This window comes from Puntigrus tetrazona, unplaced genomic scaffold, assembly GCF_018831695.1.
Source record: "Puntigrus tetrazona isolate hp1 unplaced genomic scaffold, ASM1883169v1 S000000001, whole genome shotgun sequence".
NCBI lineage: Eukaryota > Metazoa > Chordata > Actinopteri > Cypriniformes > Cyprinidae > Puntigrus > Puntigrus tetrazona.
The window spans coordinates 1051175-1073623 of record NW_025047681.1 but is presented as its reverse complement, the minus strand read 5'-3'; the positions used below and the strand labels follow the sequence as shown (position 1 = coordinate 1073623).

Sequence of the window (22449 nt, the reverse complement as noted above, 5' to 3'; positions counted from 1 at the left end):
ACCGGACACAAAGCTTCAGGACCTCAGTCCAGCTCTCGCTTGTCACAGAGGCCGGCAGAAGGGGAGTGCCGCCTCCAAGCAGAGGATGGCTCACTGGATAGTGGACGCCATTACCCTAGCATACCAAGCACAGGGTATGCCCTGCCCCCCCTTCAGGTTGCGGGCACACTCAGCAAGTGTTGCATCGTCCTGGGCGGTGGCTCGTGGCACCTCGCTGACAGATTGTAGAGCTGCGGGCTGGCGCACCCCCAACACGATTGCTAGATTCTATAGCCTACGTGTGGAACCGGTATCCTCCTGTGTTCTCACCTCAAACTGGTAGAAGCACTGAGAGGCCCGGTTTAGTCGGCTTGTTAACCGCCCCAGAGCGTCCATACAGTAGACCCTGTCCGAGCTCCTCCATTCCCCTCGGCAGCCAGATGTTGCGGAGCATCCGGCGCCAGGCCCTCTCGATGAATCCGTGAGAACCGGTGAGGGCTGGGAGCCATGTAAAGTACCCCAAGAGGACTTTATGTGTGTATTTCCACGGCATAGCCTTAGAGCCCCGTGTTTCCCGGCAGACCTTCTGCCCGCCTAAGAGGGTTCAATCACCTCCAATTTTCCATATGCAAACTGAAATACTGTCCATATGCGTATTCGTTCCCAAGACCTCCCTACGGGAAGGCTGGACTTCCGCCGTCCCTGTTCACTAGAACGTGACGCGTTTCCCAGCGTTCCAGTCTTACGAATGGGTAGTGTTACAAAAGTAGCTGGCTTCTTGTGGTTGGGCCCGGCCTACGCCGATAGACTGAGGGGCTTGTGGGCTCCCACAGGACACTGGAAGAGGCAGCGCCCATGGCGCTTTGGTAGGGATCCCACCCGTCGGTCATCCGGCGTGACTCGGAGTGACCGACTGAAAGGGAACGTCTCGGTTACGTATGTAACCCTCGTTCCCTGAAGAAGGGAACGGAGACGCCACGCCCCGCCGCCACGGTGCTGCACCTCTGCTGAAGGGGCCAGGTCACTAGCCCGGCTCCTCAGCGAAAACCTGAATATGCGCTGCACCGCTGCTTATTTATACACGCGCTGTGATCAGCGGCAGCTGGATGCGATTAGCGCATGCCAATCTTCAATTGGCTTGTTTAGATACACTCGAAGTAGATTGGTCTCTCGGCGAGATCCCAATTCGTCGGTCATCCGACGTGACGTCTCCGTTCCCTTCTTCAGGGAACGAGGGTTACATACGTAACCGAGACGTTCTCCACTATAGGAGAAGACTTGTACAGACTTGTTAAATCATCTGAACCAGCAACATGTATGTTAGACCCTATTCCATCTAAACTATTAAAAGATTTGCTTCCAGAAGTCATAGATCCTATTTTGAACATTATTAATTCATCATTGTCATTAGGACATGTTCCCCATATCTTCAAACTGGCTGTAGTTAAGCCTCTTATTAAGAAACCACATCTTGATCCCAAAGACTTAGTAAATTACAGACCAATCTCTAATCTCCCTTTTCTGTCAAAGATACGAGAAAAAGGTAGTATCCTCAAAACTGTATTCCTTTTTAGAAAAAATGGTGTCTGTGAGGATTTCCAATCAGGTTTTAGACCGTACCATAGTACTGAGACTGCTCTCATTAGAGTTACTAATGACCTGCTTCTATCATCTGATCGTGGTTTTATCTCGTTATTAGTGCTATTAGATCTTAGCGCAGCATTCGATACAATCGATCTCAACATTATTTGGATAGACTAGAAAACTATGTTGGCATTAGAGGAAGCGCCTTAGCATGGTTTAAATCATATCTATCTGATCTATCATAACTAGAAGTGTTGGAAAGGTGTGGTAAATTCTCCCTTCACTGAGACTCTTTATTCCACAAATAAAAAAATCATTCAATTTAACCAGTTTTTCTTCATGAACCCGTCAAACCAGTTCACCAAGTTGGGTTGAATAGTTTGAAACGGTTTGCTTCTCCAGTAAGCTCTTTACTTTTAACCTGGGCTGGCACACCATCCAAGTTGAAGTAAACCAATATCCCAGAATAGTAAAATTTTACAATATATGTATCTAATCTTTGTACTTTGTTCAGTTGAAGATTCTGTAATAGGTTATAGGCCAACAGGTTTGTGAGGAATAATGCATTATAATTATGACTGTTTAATAGAAATAAGACATGATTTATAAAATACCCGTTACTGTAACTATAGGTAGTGATGACACATTCACAGTAAACAGAACTGATGAGCACAGGCAGAACAGCTGTTAAACTGAATGTGTGTTAAGTGTGCCAGCTTATTTTTATGGTTATTATTATGGATTATTATTGTTCTGAAGTCAGTTGCATCAGTTTTCAGATCATTGGTACACTCAACAAAGAACAGTTTCTTTCAGACACATCCAATTTGAGAACTGATGAGTTTGATTCAGCATAAAGCTACAGAACATTAAATAATACGGTAAGTATATTTTATGTTTTCTGCTTTGACAATTTTTCACATATATCAATGGTCTTTCATACCTTAGTTCTGAAAAAGACTGCATGTAAAAGTGGAAAACTGTGAATACAGGGTGAAAAGATGGAAGAAAACAACTAATAAAACATTACATTTATTATACAGAGAAATGAATACTAAAATATCTTCAAAGAAAATTAAACAATTAAATGACTGCCTTTATTCCTTTAGTTTTAAAGTTTCAATTTATAAGATAATCTCTTGCATAATACAGCTCAGTGATTAGAGCGTAAGAGTTAATCCTTATGAATAATACTGAGAAAAGTAGGGGACACTGTTGTGTTCATGAGTAACATTGCATTGTGACAGCTATTTTGAATTAGTTCTGTTGTGTCGCATAAACATGGCGTGATGCAGTGAGAGTGAGTAAAGTAAAGATACTAGATGTTTGCTAATGCTGTCTCGTCTGCTTTACTTGTTACTTATACTACCACAGGTACATGAATTGGTAAAGCTTCTTTCCTACACTACATCCAAACTTCAGCTCTGGTCATATCGTCCGGAAATGCAAACAATAGTTTATTTGATTTCTCACCAAGGATACAAGCACTTACATCAAGGTTTCTGAATGACACAGAGAGAGAAAACGTGACATCATGTGACGTATAATGTACGAGTTCCACTCAGCTGGCGAATGATCTCAGGTTCAGTGCAGATACTGAGGAGCTCCATGGCTCCTGCTTTTGTTCGCATACAGTTTGTTCTGGGGCTGACCCAGGCATTGTTACTAGGTAATAATCATATCCAGCTTTTAGTCTTTATTGAGTAAAATAACGTATTTTATTTTCATACTATGCAAGTCATGGGGGCCAAGTAACAAGTTACAAGTATTGTTACAAATATTACTGCTCAACAGCAGAAGGAAACTCAAAGGATTGGAACAACAACAGACATTTTACATTTTAAAATTACTTGTTTTTAGACATCACAAATGAAATCACTTACTGACCTTAACAATACTTTCTATGAATGCACATTAAATGTAAATAATGAAGACTATTAAGTTTATTTGTAATTTTTTTATGTAAAAAATTTTATTCGTGTCTTACGTTTTTCAAAGAAGTGCAATTTCTTGCCCTGGCAGTGTTGCCAGGTAGTTTTTTCTGCACAATTGGGCTATTTTGGAAATGCAATTGTGAGAAAAAATTATGGATCCACTGGTTGTGTTTTTTGGGGTTTTATATAAGTACTGCAGCCACAGAAAGGTTTGTTTGTAGACAAACCAAAAATTTAATTTATAAATGGCTATAGATCTCCAGGAATTAATACTTGGCAACATCCGCTGCTGCAAGCTTCTGCATGTGAGTGAATGTGTGTGTCTTTGATGTAACATTACAAATCAATCATTACACGAGTTACGCCAATGTCCTTGGTTACACCCACATTTGCCAGCTGTAGGTCTGGCAAATGTGGGTGTATTTAGTTTCTTTTGATATTTGTCTGTACTGTCTCTCTTTCCCACTGCGCTACACCTCAATCTGTTTCTCTCTTTGTGTTTGCTCTGTTCAGCATGTAGCTTTTTGTGTTCGGTGGCTTGTGCCTCAGACGGGAAGGCGTGGACAGAGCCTTCTGTCATTCAGAATGTGTTCTTTGTGTGTCTGTTTTAATTTCATGTCCTGTAAATCTTATTTATTTTCCTCTCTCCCATAAAATTAAAGTTTGATATGGCAATCAAAGGCAAGTCACTTTGCGCCTGCTGTGTGATCTCTGTGGAAACGTTACATCACTACTGTAAGGGTCCCCCTTTTTCTGAAGAACGGAATCCACAGGCCCTGGTCGAAGGTTAATGCGCATTTTCTCTTTTTCCTTGCATCTCTTTAAAAATCACTTATATTTATTAATCTTTTGCTTTTCCAATTTTAATTCTGACAATTCACATAATTTTATCTGACTCCAATCTTTTGTGATTTTAGTTATATTTATTTAAATGTAACTGCTGATCTAGTTGTGATTAAATTTGGATCATTAACTATAATACTTCCTAGTTTCGACTTATCGTTCGTTAGGAGTCTGGGTCGCTTAGAGACCTTGTTTGGCCAGAACAGACTCATTTACACATCTGGACTAGTCCAGGTCTTAGTCAGAGGCTACCCCAGATCGCTTACCTTAATGCAGCCATCTCTCGATAGACTCAAAAAGAGTATTTTTATATAATAATAGCATGCTAAGCCAGTTTGGTGGCCAGAAGTCAAGATCTCAAGAAACGTGCCTGGCTCTATTGATCATTGATCTGACTCATCCTAGCACACCAACAATGCAGAAAACCTCAGAAGTCGCTAACCTACTAGAAAAGTTATTTCAGACAATATTATAAGTTAAAGAAGATTAATGTTTATTTTGCCAGGCAAGAATAGTTTTAGAATTGGTTAAATTCATAAACATTTGCAGAACTGATCAGCAGTACATAACAAAACAAAACAAAATAAAAGCAAACATAAAAGGTACATTATACCTGGTCTTTAGAAAGTACGTAGTATGGTGTATGTGGACACACGCCACACTACAGGTCGATCGGGCTACAGAATTGCACCTTATTGTTTTTTGTCACTTTCTTTATATACTCAGACCAGACAAAGAGATTCCAAATGTAATTGTATAAACCTTTTGATGTTTTGGTTCCTGTGCTCCAGTGTCACACCTGGCTGGAAAACATTCAGAGACCCAAAAGCAGGACTTTTCCACAGAACAAAGTTCTACCAAGTTCTTAATCTTCTCCATAATATAAGTGATTACTGTGAAATTGAGACCAATTTACCAATCGCACTGAGACCTTTCAAATGAGACCAAACATGAAAGTGAAGAACAATAGGTACACAATAGGTACACTAGAGATATATATATATATATATATATATATATATATATATATATATATATATATATATATATATATATATTGTGAAAGAGGCAGAGGAAGCACAAGAAGAGAAACAGGTGCAGTGAAACTCCGGAGGGTGTATTTATTAGATAATACACAGAAGGTGCGCGTGAGTTCGGCGTGCGGGGAATGCAGCGGTGCGTCCGGGGAAGTGTAGCGGTGAGTCCGGTGAGTGCAGCGGAGCGTTGTCTTCAGTGCTTTCCAGTGCTCGGAGTGGTGAGGAGTCCACGGTGAGGCAATCGGGAATTAGCTCAGGTAGGCTCGCCACGGTGAGGCTTCTGGGAGATAAAGAGAAAGACAACAAGTTAGTGTGCAACCCGGAGTCTCGTGGCTCACTGAAGCCGTCGCCTGGCCGGGCTTATCTGGCCCGCGGCTGATGAGCTCCAGGTGTGGCGAATCCTTCCGTTGAGTGGCTGGTGAAGGTGTTCCTGGTTTGTTCCCAGGGCAACGCTGATCCGCCTCGGGGCGCCGTCACACTCCCCAAGCGCTGTCCTGGTCCTGGTGGATAAAGCAGAACGTAGTAACGGGGAAATTTGGGGTGGGTGGGGAGTGACCCCTGACAGACCTGCAAAAGCCGACCACATCCGTGATAGGCCGTCGGCGTTGGCGTTGGCTGTCCCAGCGGTGTTGCACGCCAAAGTGGAAGTCCTGGAGCGCGAGGAACCAGCGGGTCACCCTGGCGTTCGTGTCCTTAGCCCTGGCCATCCACTGTAGGGGTGCGTGGTCGGTAAGTAGGGTGAACCGCCGGCCCAGGAGGTAGTACCGCAGTTCCAGGACTGCCCACTTGACGGCTAGGGCCTCCTTCTCTACCGCGGCGTAGTTCTTCTCGGCGGGGGTCAGCTTCCTACTGATATATAGGACCGGATGCTCCTCACCCTCCTGGATCTGGGACAGTACGGCTCCCAGACCCACATCAGAAGCATCCGTCTGTAGCAGGAAGGGGCAGCCAAGTCCGGGGCTCTCAGGACAGGGTCCGAGGTGAGTGCGGCCTTAATCCTCCGGAACGCCTCCTCTGCGTCAGGGTTCCACAGAACCCGTTCAGGCTGCCCCTTCCTGGTCAGGTCTGTCAGAGGGCGGCTATGGAGGAGAAGTCGGGATGAAACAACGGTAATACCCTGCCAACCCCAAGAAGCGCGTACCTGGGTTTTGTTGGTGGGCCTCGGGTCTCCTGGACCGCGCGATTTTGCTCTCCTGTGGCCGGATCAGTCCTCTCCCAACTCGGTAACCCAGGTACTTCGCTTCGAAGAGCGCCAGGTGACATTTCTTGGGGTTGGCGGTGAGTCCAGCCCGTCGAAGATCGCGAAGCACCCTCCGCAGGCGCTCCAGATGGTCCTCCCAGGTCTCCGAGTGGATCACAAGGTCGTCAAGATAGGCTGCGGCGTACTGTTGGTGGGGTCGTAGTAAGACGCCCATTAGTCGCTGGAAGGTGGCTGGTGCCCGTGTAGACCGAAGGAAGGGACCGGTATTGCCAGTGGCCGCCGGGTGGAGAAAGCCGCTTTTGCTTGGCTTCCTCTGACAGCGGGACCTGCCAGTATCCTTTGGTGAGATCGAGGGTGGAGATATACCGGGCCCTTCCAAGACGTTCCAGCAGTTCGTCTACACGGGGCATGGGATATCCGTCAAACTCGGAGACCTGGTTGAGTCGCCGGTAGTCATTGCAGAAGCGGAGGGTGCCGTCAGGTTTTGGAACCAGGACGATGGGGCTGGACCACGGGCTCGTCGATGGTTCAATCACCCCCAACTTCAGCATCTGATTTACCTCCTCCTCAATAGCTCGCCGACGAGCCTCAGGGATCCGGTAGGGCCGCTGCCGGACGATGACGCCGGGAGGGGTCCGGATCTCGTGCTGGAGGAGGTTAGTCTGCCCGGCGTGGGCGAGAACACATCCGAGAACTGACCGACCAGATGTTGGAGTTCCGTCTTCTGTGCGGAGCGCGAGCAGGGCATTGGTGTCGACGACCGGGCCCTCCTGAACGGTGAGAGTGCGGATAGGTGTTCCCTAGTCCCCACCCACTTCTTCAACAAGTTAATGTGGTATATTTGTTCGGTGCGTCGACGGTCTGGTTGGCGGACTCGGTAGGTAACCGGGCGATCTTTTCCAGGATGGTATATGGGCCCTGCCAGGTGGCCAGGAATTTGCATGCATTGGTGGGGACCAGTACCATGACCCGTCGCCGACCTGGAATTCCCGGGTTGTGCAGGGGCGTTATAGTGCCGTTGTTGTTGCTGCTGGGCCTGCGTCATGTGCTCCCGCACGAGGGGCATCACCCGTTCAATCCGGTCCCGCATGGCTTGAACATGTTCCACGACCGACCTCTGGGCATCCGGCTGCTGCTGCTGCTCCCAGGCCTCTTTGCCACGTCCAGCAGGCCTCGCGCGGCTGTCGACCGAACAGCAACTCGAATGGGGTAAAGCCGGTGGAGGCCTGGGGCACCTCACGCACCCGAAGAGGACGTGGGGAGCATCTGGTCCCAGTCGCGTTGTCCTCGGAGACAACCCTTCTCAACATTTGCTTCAGTGTCTGGTTGAACCGCTCCACAAGTCCGTCCGTCTGGGGGTGGTACACTGAGGTGCGCAGCTGCTGGATCCGTAGCAACCGGCAGAGGTCGGCCATCACCCGGGACATGAACGGGGTGCCTTGGTCGGTCAGTATCTCCCGGGTATCCCCACTCTGGTGGACAGGGTGAAGAGCTCCTGGGCGATCGCCTTGGCGGTGGCTTTGCGGAGTGGGATGGCTTCGGGTACCGGTGGCGTGGTCCACGATCACCAGGATGTGTTCGTGGCGCGCGGCAGACCTCGGCAGCGGGCTCACCAGATCCATCCCGATGCGCTCGAAGGGCACCTCGATTATGGGCAGCGGGATAAGTGGACTAGGGAGGTGGCCGGGCGAGGTCTTCTGGCACTCTGGGCAGGCCTGGCAGAAAAGTTTCACGTCTCCGTCGAGCCCGGCCAGTGGAAACGGTCCCGGATCCTCTTGATAGTGTGTTGGCGGCCCGAGGTGTCCGGCCAGCGGGGTGGGCGTGGGCGAGCTCCAAAATGGTGTCCACTTTCCTCGGGGCACCACCAGGAGCCGCTTCTCCTCCCCTCCGCCCGGGCGACACAATAGAGCAGGCCGTTCTCCACAATAAAGTGGGGAAGAGGATGGGGGCCGGGCCGCGTCTCCTCTCCATCCATGAAATGTACCTGGTTCCAGCAATTCTTGAGCCGGTCATCCTCCCGCTGAGCCCGGCGAACAGAGCCCTCCGACTACCTGTTGGAACACATCAAAGAAAACATTAGTTGTAGGAGGAGGGGACTCACCATCTCTTCCGCTGTCCGATGCTAGGAGAACGGCAGGGCGGCGGTTTCCTCTCCCTTCGCGCTTCTTCGGCGAGGTTTGAGGGGCTGACAGGCTGTGTCGCGGTGTGTAGCGCCTCCTCGAAGCCCGCCAGTCCCGCCCAAGGATGATTGGTACCGGCAGATCTCGTCTGAGACCCACCTCCAGGGGCCAGCTTCCTCCGCCGTCGTCCACGGTGATGAGGCGGGTGGAAACTTTCCTGGTGTCCCCGTGGACGCAGGTCAGTGGCAGCTGTTTCCGTGGTTCCATGCGCGGGGGTAGGAGGCGGGACTGAACCAGGCTAATGGTACTGCCAGAGTCAAGGAGGGCGCTGAACTTCTGTCCATTCAGGCCGATGGGGATTTTCGGTGCGGCGTGGGAAGCTCCCGGTGGAGGCTGCAGCCTGCCAGCCACGCTCTAGGGGTTTGAGGCCTCTTCGGTTGGCATTGGCTCATCTCTCGCGCGGTCGGGACCGCCGCCTCTCCATCGGTCGCGGGTGCCCTCCGGCGCCGCTCCTGGGACACCCTCCGGGAAAAGATGGCGCCCGCTCCCGGCCTCTCGGCGCTGGGCGGCTTCCGCCAGCTCGACCGCCTCCACCAACTCCGCAAACGTTCTTGGGGTTTCTCATACCGACCGCCTGGCGATAATTTTCGGAAAGAGCCGCAGGAGCCGGTCTATCACCACTCTTCTTTCCACAATGATGGCGGGGGTTGGTGTCCCGTCCAGGAGCCAGTGTTGCGCCAGCCGAGTAAGTTCGGCGGCCTGGGTCCTTGCCGGCTGGCGAGACTGGAAGACCCACTCTTGGAAGGCTTGGGCTGCGCAGACCGGTGACAGACCGACCCTGCCCAAGATTTCCTTCTTCAGGTTATCATATCCATTCGCCAGGTCGGCCGGCATGCTGAAGTAGGCGCGCTGGGGCTCTCCTGACAGCAGCGGGGCCAACGCGCGTGCCCAATCCCGCCGGTCCCATCCCTCAGTGGTTGCGACGCTCTCGAACATCTCAAGATAGATTTCGGGGTCGTCGCTGGCGGACATCTTGGGTATCAGCTGTGTGGCTTGCATCCGGGGATCAGGCACGGCGGGGCGTGGTCGAGTGGCGGCGCGGAGGGCAGCGAGCTCCTGCTCGGTCTCATTCTGGCGGGTGGCCAAATGCTCGACGATCTGTTGCTGGCGAATAGAAACCTCTGAGAGGCGTTGGAGGAACTCCTCCATCTTCGCCGGGAAGCGAGCGCTTTCCTGGGGGAAAAGCAAAGAGAGAAGTTGATGTTGTGGGGGACCTTTAATAAAGGCGGCGACAGCGTTCTTCCTTTTTCTCTTTGTTTTCTCTGTTCTCTTGCGCTTTAAAACTGCCCGCATTCTCCACCACTTGTGGCGAGGCAGAGGAAGCACAAGAGAAACAGGTGCAGTGAAACCCCCGGAGGGTGTATTTATTAGATAATACACAGAAGGTGCGCGGTGAGTTCGAGGCGTGCGGGGAATGCAGCGGTGCGTCCGGGGGAAGTGTAGCGGTGAGTCCGGTGAGTGCAGCGGAGCGTTGTCTTCAGTGCTTTCCAGTGCTCGGAGTGGTGAGGGAGTCCACGGTGAGGCAATCGGGAATTAGCTCAGGTAGGCTCGCCACGGTGAGGCTTCTGGGAGATAAAGAGAAAGACAACAAGTTAGTGTGCAACCCGAGTCTCGTGGCTCACTGAAGCCGTCGCCTGGCCGGGCTTATCTGGCCCGCGGCTGATGAGCTCCAGGTGTGGCGAATCCTTCGTTGAGTGGCTGGTGAAGGTGTTCCTGGTTTGTTCCCAGGGCAACGCTGATCCGTCCTCGGGGCGCTTCGTCACAATATATATATAATGCCTTATTCCTAGAGGAAGCAGGAAGAGCAGAGGTGAGGAGGGTGTCATAAAAGCAACAGGGAGTTGTTTGCTCTCTTTTTGAAGTCCTTTAGTTCCTCTGGATTTTGATTCAGCTCCTTACACTTCCAGAGGCAGTAAGGCAAGCCTTGCAGAGTGTAGTACCCACCATGTAACATACAGTGCATCCCCTCAGTCTCCCCTCGGTGCCCTTGGCGCTGTGCTCAGTTTTCTTAAGAAACATCAGCTGCGCACCACACCTGAGGGAGTCCCCAAAATGGCTAGTTCACACTCCTCCTGGTGGTGTTTTTCAGGCCTGATTTCCATCCTAGATGACTCTCCATGCAGGAGAGATCTCATCATTTACTCCATATTACAGTCCTATAAACATGGCCGAATATTTACTGTCCTGCAGTAAAGCGTAAAGGCAGTTGCGTTTTAGATCAAACATAAGTATGACAAGGACACTTCAAAGAATAAAGAGATATTTCAGAAAATAAAATGATCCTGCCAGAAGAATTACATGAAAACTTGTGTCTTCCGTCTGTATCATGTCAGCTTTCATTCATTTTCATTCAGGTTTGACAATCTATGCGCAGTAAGGCAAATCTAAAGTTTTCAGATGTTGCAGTGTGATGGAGATGTTTTGTGGACTTATATGGACAAAGAGTGTTTTAAAACAAAATCGTCAGGGGATTAAAGCATTCTTAAAAAAAAAAAAAAAAGAAATAATAATAATGTTGAATTTGAACAGTTTTGTTTTTAGATCTCTGGTTGGATGCTTTTGCGGAGTAAAATTAAGTTACCAGTTATACAACAATACCCAATGGTGAGTATGATGAAAAACAAGCCGAAGATGAGATACAGTTTGTATCAGATTTATGTTTGGATGCTATTGTGGATGAACAATAAGATTACAGTTATACAACAATGTTTTTAATTATTGAAATTCTTGTCAAACAATGGTAATCAACAGTTTTAGTGAAAGTGTAAAGTGAAGTGTGGCCAAGTGTGGTGACTTTCATTTTCATTGATTTCGTTGATTTTCATTTCGGATTTTCATTTCTTATTATATTTAATGTAGTTAAAGTATGGTAGGACATTATGAAAAGTGCAGTGAAAAGAGGCTTTTTGTCAGGTCTGACACCAATTTTACAAAATAAACATTTTCTTTTTGTTTTTAAAAATCTTTATTCCACAGATGGCATGGAAATGCTATAAGAGTGGCTGGTGATTTGTTCTTGGATAACACTTTAATGTCCTTTAACCAACTAAATGTCAAATTTTGGTGTACTTTCAGATTGGCCATTGGGTAACATGGGTAACCTCAAGCCTCCAGGGAAATGCCTGTGTAGTGCGATACAGATGGGAGGTTTTATGCTGACCGATACACAACACCTTATTTCAAAAAGTTTACCTTATTTTTCATTAAATGGATCACAGCAGTATTGACCATATTTGGTGTACTTAGGAGAAAGTAAAATAAAAAAAAAATTTTTTAGCTTGACAGCAAAAGACATTGCATTATTTGCTAACCACTTTCTAATGTGGAAGCCTGTCTTGGAACATCTTCTGTCGTGGAATTTTTCTTGGGAATAATGATGACCGACAATACTTAACAATAATCAGGAATTTTATTGAAGAGTTGCAGACAGAGATGCAACACTGGAGATCGACCAATTACCAATTACTTCTCTCTCCCTAACTTAATTCAGCTTCTCATTTATACCCCAAAAAGTTAGCTCCTCCTCTTCCTCTAGACACATGCATCTCATGCATCTCGTGTATCCCCTCATTCGCCTGTTTTTTTCAGTTGTAGCTCATGAGCTGTGTATTAGACATAAAACTAATTTACCTTCCGAATCAGTCTGAACTGGTTCTGTGGTCAGCTCTGTTTGTGCTGAGCTTGCTTCCTGAGCACAATGTTTACTCTTGCAGTTTAAACCTAACTGTTGAACTAACAGTTAATAGAGGCGATAAACTCAAATAATGACACAGTAAATGACAGCAATGAAATTCAACCAGTTTTATACCAGAGAGATTATATTTAAGGGAAGATTTGTATTTGAATGGAATTGGAATGGAATATCATACATTTTTTATGTATATTGTAAAGTGCAAACACTTTATCTCCACCACATTTATCTTTTTATTTATATAACTACCATTTGCAAACGCTTTACATTTTAATATCTACCATGCGAATGCAAGACAGTTTAAAACTCCAATAACTACAGAAGTATGACATATCTTAACCACAATATATTCAGTATACAGAGAAGCTATATATCTCAATGGTCTAACAAATTGTTCAAAAGGCTATATCCACAACATGCTTTGCAGTATTAAGTGATGTAGTATGGACATATATTGCATTTGAGGTGAATGGACAGTGGGCATTATACTCGAAAACAAGAGGAGACGAATGTAAATGCTGGTCATGTGACGATGACTGGAATTAAATGTATAGTGCAATATCGTTAACAAATAAAAACATAACTAAAGGTGGTTTACAAAATAAAAACTATTCTAAAATGTCTTTCACTGATCACATGCCACTATAGTCGCGCCGCCTCTACTGCTGTCTCCTGGAAAATGCTTTCATTCCGCGCCACCCTATCAAGCTCTTGCTCAATCCACACAAAATTTTGGTTTTGTCTATACTAGTAAGTACTAATACTATATATACTATATATATGGGTTAAACAGAATTGCATTACTAAAAAGAGACTAAAATACAATTTTCTTTGACTAAATCTACACTAAATGTTACAATTTTCATTGACTAAAACTAGACTAAAAAGAGTATGAAGGTGGTGCTAAAAATAAAATGACAGCTTCACATAAAGACTAGATTAAAACTAAAATGAAAACAGGCCCCCAAAAACAACATAGCTTGCTGTGTGTAACTTCTTCATCTGTAGATGTTCTTGCTGCTGTTCCTCCTGTTATTATTGTTACTCGTGCTTCAGGTGCTCCTCATGATGCTCCTCCTGCTACTACACCTTCTGTGTGTACTGTAAAGAGCTCTGTCTCCGTCTCATGTTTTTCATTTACCTTCTGCTGGAGTCTCTCTTTCAGCTTCTGATTCTCTTGTTTGTTCTGTTTGAGATCATTTTCCAGCTCCTGCTTTTTCTTTTCCAGTTGTTCAAGCTCCTTTTTAGCTGATACTGATCCAGTTTGTTCTGTAGCAGCTTATCTTCCAGCGCCAACTCTTCCTCTTCATTCTGTAGCAGATCCTCATTTAACTGATACTCCTCCTTTTTCTTACATATTAAATCTTTTTTTAGTTTATGCTTCTCATGTTTCTTCTGTATCAGATCCTGTGTTAGCTGATTTATATCCTGTTCCTTCTGTTCCTCTTGCATCTCATTTCTCAGCTGATGCTTCTTCTCTTGTATCTTGTTTTTAGGACCTTCTCATTCTCTTCTTTTGTTGGAGCTCATCTCTCAGTTTATTCTTCTCTTGCTTTTTCTCTTGTATCTTATTTTTCAGGATTGTCTCATTACCTACCTTGTGTGAGATGTCATTTTCTAGTTGGATCTTGTCTTGTTCTTTCTTTTGGAGCTTCTCTTTCAGGTTCTGCTCCTTTCTTTCATTTTCTCGATGGTGTTTGTTTAGATCTTTCATCTTATTCTCATTCCCTTGGATGTCTAGTTTCAGCTGCTGCTCTTCCCATTTAATCTGTTCAATGTAATTCTTTAGTCTCACTTCTTTTGAAGCCCATTCCACTTCTGGAATCCTAAAAAAATAACTCCTATTGCTATAATAATGCTTACAACGTGTATAATGTTCAGACGCATCATTTCGTCTTTCCCTGTATTCTCTGTCTGAATTGCTCTAAACATCTCAGGAGTGTAATGCCTCATTCCATTTGCTCTCCTCACTGCATTAATCTTTTCTAGTAGTTCTGTGATCTGAAGTTGATTGTATCTATCTTCATTGTTGAATGAGTGGTATCTGCCACCACATCTATCCACTATTTTTGGCAAATAGTGGCTTTTACTGATATACTCCTCCAAGATGTACCCTTCAGCTGATCAGTGTGAGTAAACAGAATGATGGTGCAGTAAAGCCTCTTCTCCAAATTTCTCCTGAATCCATTGCACTGAGTTCCTCTCTTCTTCTGTGAATCTCACTCCCAGTTTGATCACCAGCAGGAACACATGAGGACCAGGAGCAGACATCTCTACACTCCTCTCTATTTCTGCCTTCACTTGCTCTTTTGTGAGAGATGCATTGAATAGTCCTGGAGTGTCAAATATAACAATATTCTTCCCGTCCACATATGCTTTCTGTTTCTCACATGTTTCATTGGTCTCTTTAAATACATTTCTGCCCAGAATGGTGTTTCCTGTTGCACTTTTTCCTGCTCCAGTTTTACCCAGGAGAATAATCCTTAGATCACCTTTTGAAAAAAGTGAGAAAGTAATTTTAAAAGAAATAATTGTTTGATACTGAAAGATGGAGCGATCCCAGCTATAATGGCATCAAATGTTTGGTAACGTTATAAGACTACAGCACAAAATGTACTGCATAATTACTCAGAATTTACAGTTTACCTAGTTGTAACTGTAGAATACCTCCACAGTAACTACTCATAGATATAAGGGAACAATATACAATGTTTGGGGAATAAGTTAGACGTGTTCCAGGTAGGTTAAAATATTTTATTGACCCTGGAACAACATTTTAATCAAAAAATATTCTGAATTTACGTGGTGTGTATGAGACACAGATTTTCCATGTGCATAACTTCAATGCATGACCTACTGTTTTTGGCAACGATATTATAATTTAGAACAAGTTGCTGTGTAAGTGTAACAGCTGTGGGCTGGTATCTAAAGGAATCCATTGTTACCCTCTTATTACATATAGTTACTGTGTAAGTGTAACCAACAGTTCAGACAAACTGAAGTGTATAACCTAGCTTTATTATCCCCAAAACCTAGCCTGATACTCTGGGGATGGCCTGCCACTCTTGTATTCCTTTTTTCTTCTTCTGATGACAGGGGGCAAATGTGAGAGCAGGAACGTACTCACCCTTTCATAGTTCCACAAGTTCGCACTTACAGAGAAAAGGTTTAATCGTATTTGGTGTGTTGTTCTAGTAGAGAAGGTGGAACAGGAGTGGTGAGGGGTGAAACTCATGCTCTCAGCAAGAGCATTCCGTTTCAGTGGGCATGAATTTCTGCATGGGGAATGCCGAGACAGGTGACATACTCAATACTCCTCTGCATCGTGTAGAGTTTCCTGCATGAACCACACTCGCAGTGCAACCTTTGCAACAACATTACTAAAATTTACAAAATTTCTCTTTTAAGGACTCCCACTTAGAAATAAGCTCTTTAAGCTTGCCAGTTGGTGGCAAGGAATCAGCTGGAATCTTTGCTGCTGCAATGCTGAAGTCAGAGGTGACTTGATTCACTGCGAGGGCATGTCTCGTTGAGTATTCTTCAGGTCTTGAAGATCAGTGAGTAGTAACCGGGCTAACCGTATTTCGTGCAGACAGAAATGCTGCACTGTACAGTAAGACTCAAGGTGGTGACGTGTGTTTATAGCAACATTGAATGGTGTAAGAACTCTCTGCTTATATCCAACTATTATTCATCGTTAATGGAGTTTGTTATTGTGAATGGGTGAGCAAGCTGTACAGAGCTATTAGCGAGCTGCAGATCTCAAAATAGTGCTCTCTAAATTCTATCAGCATGCTTCCCTACCAGATGTGCTGAATGACTTCTACACACATTTTGAGGCACAGAATAACACAACAGTGAGAAGTCCACCCCTCATACTAATGACCCAGTACTCTGCTTCACCACAGCTGACGTGAGGAAAACACTTTATAGAGTTAACCCACAGAAGTCTGCTGGACGGACAACATTCAAGCAGAGTACTGAAGGAGTGTGCAGTCTTCAGTGATATCTTCAACATCTCGCTGAGCAGCTTTCAACGTGCCTCAAAACAACAACGATCATCCCGGTGCCTAAGAAGTCTGTGGTTTCCTGCCTTAATCACTATCGTCCTGTCGTCGCACTCACCAGTTGTGATGAAATGCTTGAGAGGCTGGTCATGAGGCACATCAAGTCACAGCTACCACCTTCACTTGACCCATTACAGTTTGCGTGTCGTTCAAACCGCTCTCACGGATGATGCTATCACCACAACCCTCCATCTCACCCACTCACACCTGGATTCAAAGGAAACTACATCCGAATGCTGTTCGTTGACTTCATCATCCCTCAGCAACTTATAGAGAAGATGAGCCTGCTGGGCCTGAACATTTCTCTCTGTAAGTGGATCCTGGACTATCTGACAGGCAGACCTCAGTCAGTCCGGATCAGGAACAGCATCTCTAGCACCACCACACTGAACACTGGTGCTCATCTGGCAGATAACTTCACCTGGTCAACACCAGCTCCATCACCAAGAAAGCCCAACAGCGCCTCTACTTCCTGAGGAGGCTGAGGAAAGCTCATCTCCCTCCACCCATCTTGACTATGTTTTTTAGAGGGACTATTGAGAGTGTCCTGTTCATCTGCAACACTGCCTGGTTTAGGAATTGTACCGTGTCGGATCGCACCGGAAGACCCATTAGAGGATAGTGAGGACAGCTGAAAAAGATCATTGAGGGCTCTCTGCCCTCTATTATTAACTCCACATGCTACATCTGCAAAGCCCACAATAACACATGACCCCACACATTATTCACCCTCCTACCATCTGGTAAGAGGTACCTGAGCATTCAGGCCCTCACAACCAGACTGCAGTTTGAACAGTTTCTTCCCACAAGCCATCAGGCCCCTCAACAATCACACTAAATTGACTTTTTTTCACTTCTTTGCACTTTGTATTTATTGTTGTCTTGTGTTCTTTCCTTTTTATCCTTGCACTGTTTGCACTAGTTTGCACATTGGGTTTTGCACTTTACTCCCTTGCTGTTTGCACAAGTCTGCAACAGGTCCTGGAGAAATGTTGTCTCATTTTACTATGTACTGCATATATATGTAGTTGAAATGACAATAAAAACCACTTGACTTGACCATAGTTTTGTGCAGCACCACTGCCAAGCCATTGCTTCATCTCATTACACCACACAAACCTATGGCTGTGCAGTTTCACTGCGTGATTGAAAAAAGGCTTTTCAAAAAAAAGGCTTTTGAAAAAAGGCTTTTCAAATGTATGCCTACGATAAGCTTAGCCCTGTAAAGGTTCCCATTATACTGAGAATCCAGTGTCATAAACACATCTCATATGAGTATGTGCATGGAGAACCTCAAACTTACAACAATTACATCACCAGTATATTGAATTTGTACATTTTATTTAACCTTAGAATAACTATATAAAAGTGTATTTTTGAACAAATGTTTTCATTATTGAACACATTCAATAATTATACTTAGTATACTAATACTATACTAAGGTCTCTATATATTTGCAGTACTTTATTTTATATCAAAGCACTAAAAATCTATTTGAATCTCAGTGGTATTTAGTATACATTTGCTTTTGCACTAAAAGAGTACCGTCAAGTAGAAAAATATATAAATGCGGTATATAAGTACCGTCAAGTAGAAAAAGTATTGTGATTGTCCCATTGACTGACAAACATTTAACACTTGGTTGCTAAAATAATCATTTTAAATTCATTAGTTTTTAGCATCAAATGTATTACAATTTTGAGATATAGCATTAAACACACATTTTCAGCATGCATTGGTGTTTAATATTCTTTTATGAAATTAACCAAAAAGAATTGGAATGTTCTTAAAAGTATGCATTTTTCATTTTTTTATTTCTTATGTTTTATTTGATACTGAATATACCTCCATTATTTCAATAACAATCCTTGTTATTGTTGTATTTTGCTGCTATCTGGTTTTATAGTAGAGAAATGTATCTTATCTGGATATCAAAAGTATTTAAAATAAGTTCATACTGACCTTGACCTGAAGTCATTATTACTGTGTGGGATTTCCTGTTTTGCTCAGGTGTTCTCTCTCTGAATGTCTTTCAGACAGACTGAAACTGCGGAGCGTCTTGTTGTTATAGTGAAAATCAGTCACTATGATCATGTGACTGCCTCACGTGGCTGCTCTAAGCCATCTAATTGAACACACACACACACACACACATAGGTCTTATGAAAATTTCATGAATATGTAATGATTCGTCTCTTAAAAACAATTTTTCTATAATATTAAATTTGCAGATGCATCGTGGATCCAATTTTAAAATAACACTACACAACTTATGTTGAGCAGTCTGCAATATATATTTTATTTTTTTATATTTTTTTTTTTAATACCGCTATACTAAAAAACGGCACCTCTGTTCGCATCAGTTCGCCTAAAATCCTAGGCAAATGCCTAAAATCAGAGGAAATGTTAGATAAATGATAATGATGTAGAAGCACCATACACTGATTGTTAGCTTAAACTTTACAAAAACTAAAAACTGGTTCTTCAAATCTGATTGGTTAATCACAATGTTGTTCCAGGGTCAACAAAGATGTTAATCCAGGAACACGTTGAACACGACCGGCATGTCAAACAGCCAATCACAGTAATGTTCCAGGTGGAATGTTAAAGAACTTGATACACATTTCATAGAAATCCTGCATAATTCAATCAATGAGACAACTACTTCACTTTTGTGGAGGTTCAGAGAGAGATTATCACAGTAGACAGAGAAAAATATTGAACATAAAAGCGAACTTTAGGTTAACTTTTTAACTTTTATAACTATTTGCTACAGGGTGAAGTAATTTGCATATAATAAATAAGAAGAAAACAAATAGATAAAATAGGTAGTGCTAGTGTTAGAGGATCAAGTGTAGATGTAACGTTTTTAGCCATTTATTGAAGACAGCTAAAGACTTGAAAATAAACAATGAAACAATGAAAATAAAGTTTACTTCCAGAAGGCACATTTCTAGATGGTAAAGAGGAACAGGAGTGGTTTTGTAGGCAAACATCAATGCCTTGAATTTTATTGGTAGCCAATGCAAACTGATGAACAGAGGTGTTCATCACACCATTTTTTTTTTACTATTGATGCGTGAATAACGAACAAACACAACTGGAACCATAATGAACTACATAATAAAGCAACTGGGTTCAGGAAATGTTGTTAAAAAAGCGATCCCGTAATTACCAGTAAATTGACCAACCTTAGTTGGCAAGGAAAAGGAAAATTCTTACAAATGCAGGTTTTTAAAACGCTGACGGTATTCTGGTACAACCTCTCTCCAGGACTTTTTTTGACCTATCACCAATATTTCCGACCATGTTCTATGACTTAGAACATTCAGCCAATCGCAAGGTGATCTCTTGAGCAAGTTCTAACATTCATGCATCTTGTGAGCCACATAATTGCGTACATAATTATGTTAAAATATCAAAATCTATCAGGTACATGTACACACATATCACGCGTGAATAAATATTTGACATAAAATATTTTGTTGCTAATTTGATGCTTTGGCTTGTTTTCAGTTAAAATATCTAAAACCAACACACAGAAAACCTGATTAATTTGCTTACCCCATATGCAGATTTATTTGCTTGTTTGAAGAAAAATTCAAAAGCAAAAAAATTAATTTTTTCTGAAACAAGACAATAATTTTTATTACAAATTCTCTATTGATTTAAAGGGATACTTTACCTGAAAATGATTTTTTTTCTTATTAATTATATTAATTATATGTCATTCCAAACCATTGAAAGCTTTATTTATGCTCAAGACACAATTTAAGATATTTTAGAAAAGAACTGGGAGGGGCTTGTGGCTGATCTATTGACTGGCAAGTAATGAACACTGTCAAGGTACAGAAAAGTATGAAAGAATGTTTTTCCATAAGTTATAAAGTGACAAGCGACAACACTTTTTTGTATACAAAGAAAAAAAAAAAACTATATTCAATAATTTGTTTTGATCTGTGTCTCTTTGTATAAATGTAGCGCCAAAATGGAGAATATCAAATACTACAATTGAGTTTTTCTCTTTGAGGCTTTTAAAAGCAAGTGATTATTAGCCAAATTTTAAGCTCTTTTAATCCTGCTGAATGTCCTCCTCTTGATTTTTGCAGCTGTTTTTTCTTTTACAGACCCTTTTCTAGTTGTTGTGTCTTATTCTTTGCGTTAGTAGCTGCTCATCCTTCAGTTTGAGGTCCTTTTCCAGTTGCTGTGTCTTCTCCTGTTGGGTTTGCAGCTGCTCATGCTTCAGTTTGAGGTCCTTTTCCAGTTGCTGTGTCTTCTCCTCTTTGGTTTGCAGCAGCTCCAATATCCTTCAGTTTGAGAGTCCTTTTCCAGTTGCTGTGTCTTCTCCTGTTGGGTTTGCAGCTGCTCATCCTTCAGTTTGAGGTCCTTTTCCAGTTGCTGTGTCTTCTCCTGTTGGGTTTGCAGCTGCTCCACCTTCAGTTTGAGGTCCTTTTCCAGTTGCTGTGTCTTCTCCACTTGGGTTTGCAGCTGCTCCTTCCTTCAGTTTGAGGTCCTTTTCTAGTTGCTGTTTCTTCTCCTCTTGCATTTGCAACTGCTGTTTCACATTCAATGCTCCTTTTAATATACTTCCAATTAGTACAATAGCACATAAAATATGTGAACTTTGTCAGGTTCCTTTTGCTCTTCCCTGTTACTTCTGCTTTAGTTGTTTCAAACAGATCAGGTTTGTAATGCTTCATTCCATCTTCCTCATTATTCCACTGATCTTTTGAAACAGTTCTGTAATTTGATGTTTATTGTTTTTATCTTCATTGTTGAATGAGTGATATCTGCCACCACAACTATTAACTATTTTTGTGAAATAGTGGCTTTTACTGATGTACTCCTCCAAAGATGTACCCTTCAGCTGATCAGTGTGAGTAAACAGAATGATGGTGCAGAAACAAAGCCTCTTTTCCAATGTTCTCCTGAATCCATTGTACTGAATTCCTCTCTTCTTCTGTGAATCTCTCTCCCAGTTTGATCACCAGCAGGAACACATGAGGACCAGGAGCAGACATCTCTACACTCCTCTCTATTTCTGCCTTCACTTGCTCTTTTGTGAGAGATGCATTGAATAGTCCTGGAGTGTCAAATATAACAATATTCTTCCCGTCCACATATGCTTTCTGTTTCTCACATGTTTCACTGGTCTCTTTAAATGCATTTCTGCCAAGAATGGTGTTTCCTGTTGCACTTTTTCCTGCTCCAGTTTTACAGGAGAATAATCCTTAGATCACCTTTTAAAAAACACAATTAAAGTCAGACACAAACACACTAACATATATTTCGTTTGAGAATATATTTCATTTGAGAATTTTTAGTTAAATAACAAATTTTTTTCTCATAATTTCATATATCCTCATGTATTAACTGATATGACTTTTCTACTGTGACACCTAACATAAAGGTTGATAAACGTACTTGGTTAATTTCATAATCTCGGTTCCCTGACATACAGGAATGACTGCTGCATCAGTTTAAGCTGCTATAGAAACATTTTCTTCCTAACTCTTAATCACACAATGCAAAACTACATGGCCATGGGTTTGTGCAGCGAAATAAAATTAACTTTTGGCTGTAAAGCCTGCCAGAATAGCCAGGCCTCTGGCTATATAAGCAGCCACTTTGCCATAGGATTCAGGTTACTGTCGACTGAAGGAATGAACCGTGTAGATTTTTCGAGCAGGTAGGATCCTGGCATGCAATTCCAGTACTTCCAGTTTATAAAACCTAGTGAATGTGGACAGTGAGGCCAATTTGGCTGCCTCACAAATTAAAGCAAAGATCATGCCGCTATACCATGCCCACAAGGAGTCTATTCACCACATTGAAAGGACTCTCTAACTCCAATGGGGTATAATAGGCCCAAAATAGGAATTATTCTATAATCAGGCAGAATACTCCACATAGGCCTTCCCTGCCCTGATTG

At 43.4% G+C, this 22449-nt stretch overlaps 1 protein-coding gene across 1 annotated transcript; it reads right to left on the bottom strand.

The window, feature by feature from the left end:
- Window positions 1–14573: 14573 nt before the first annotated feature.
- LOC122331460 (GTPase IMAP family member 4-like) lies at window positions 14574–18538 on the bottom strand. The gene is made up of 2 exons (XM_043228910.1): window positions 18480–18538; window positions 14574–14941 (listed from the first exon to the last, which is right to left on the bottom strand). Exons 1-2 carry the CDS (start codon window positions 18493–18495, stop codon window positions 14574–14576), a joined length of 384 nt encoding a protein of 127 aa, XP_043084845.1. The 5' UTR covers window positions 18496–18538.
- Between the last annotated feature and the right edge of the window lie 3911 nt (window positions 18539–22449).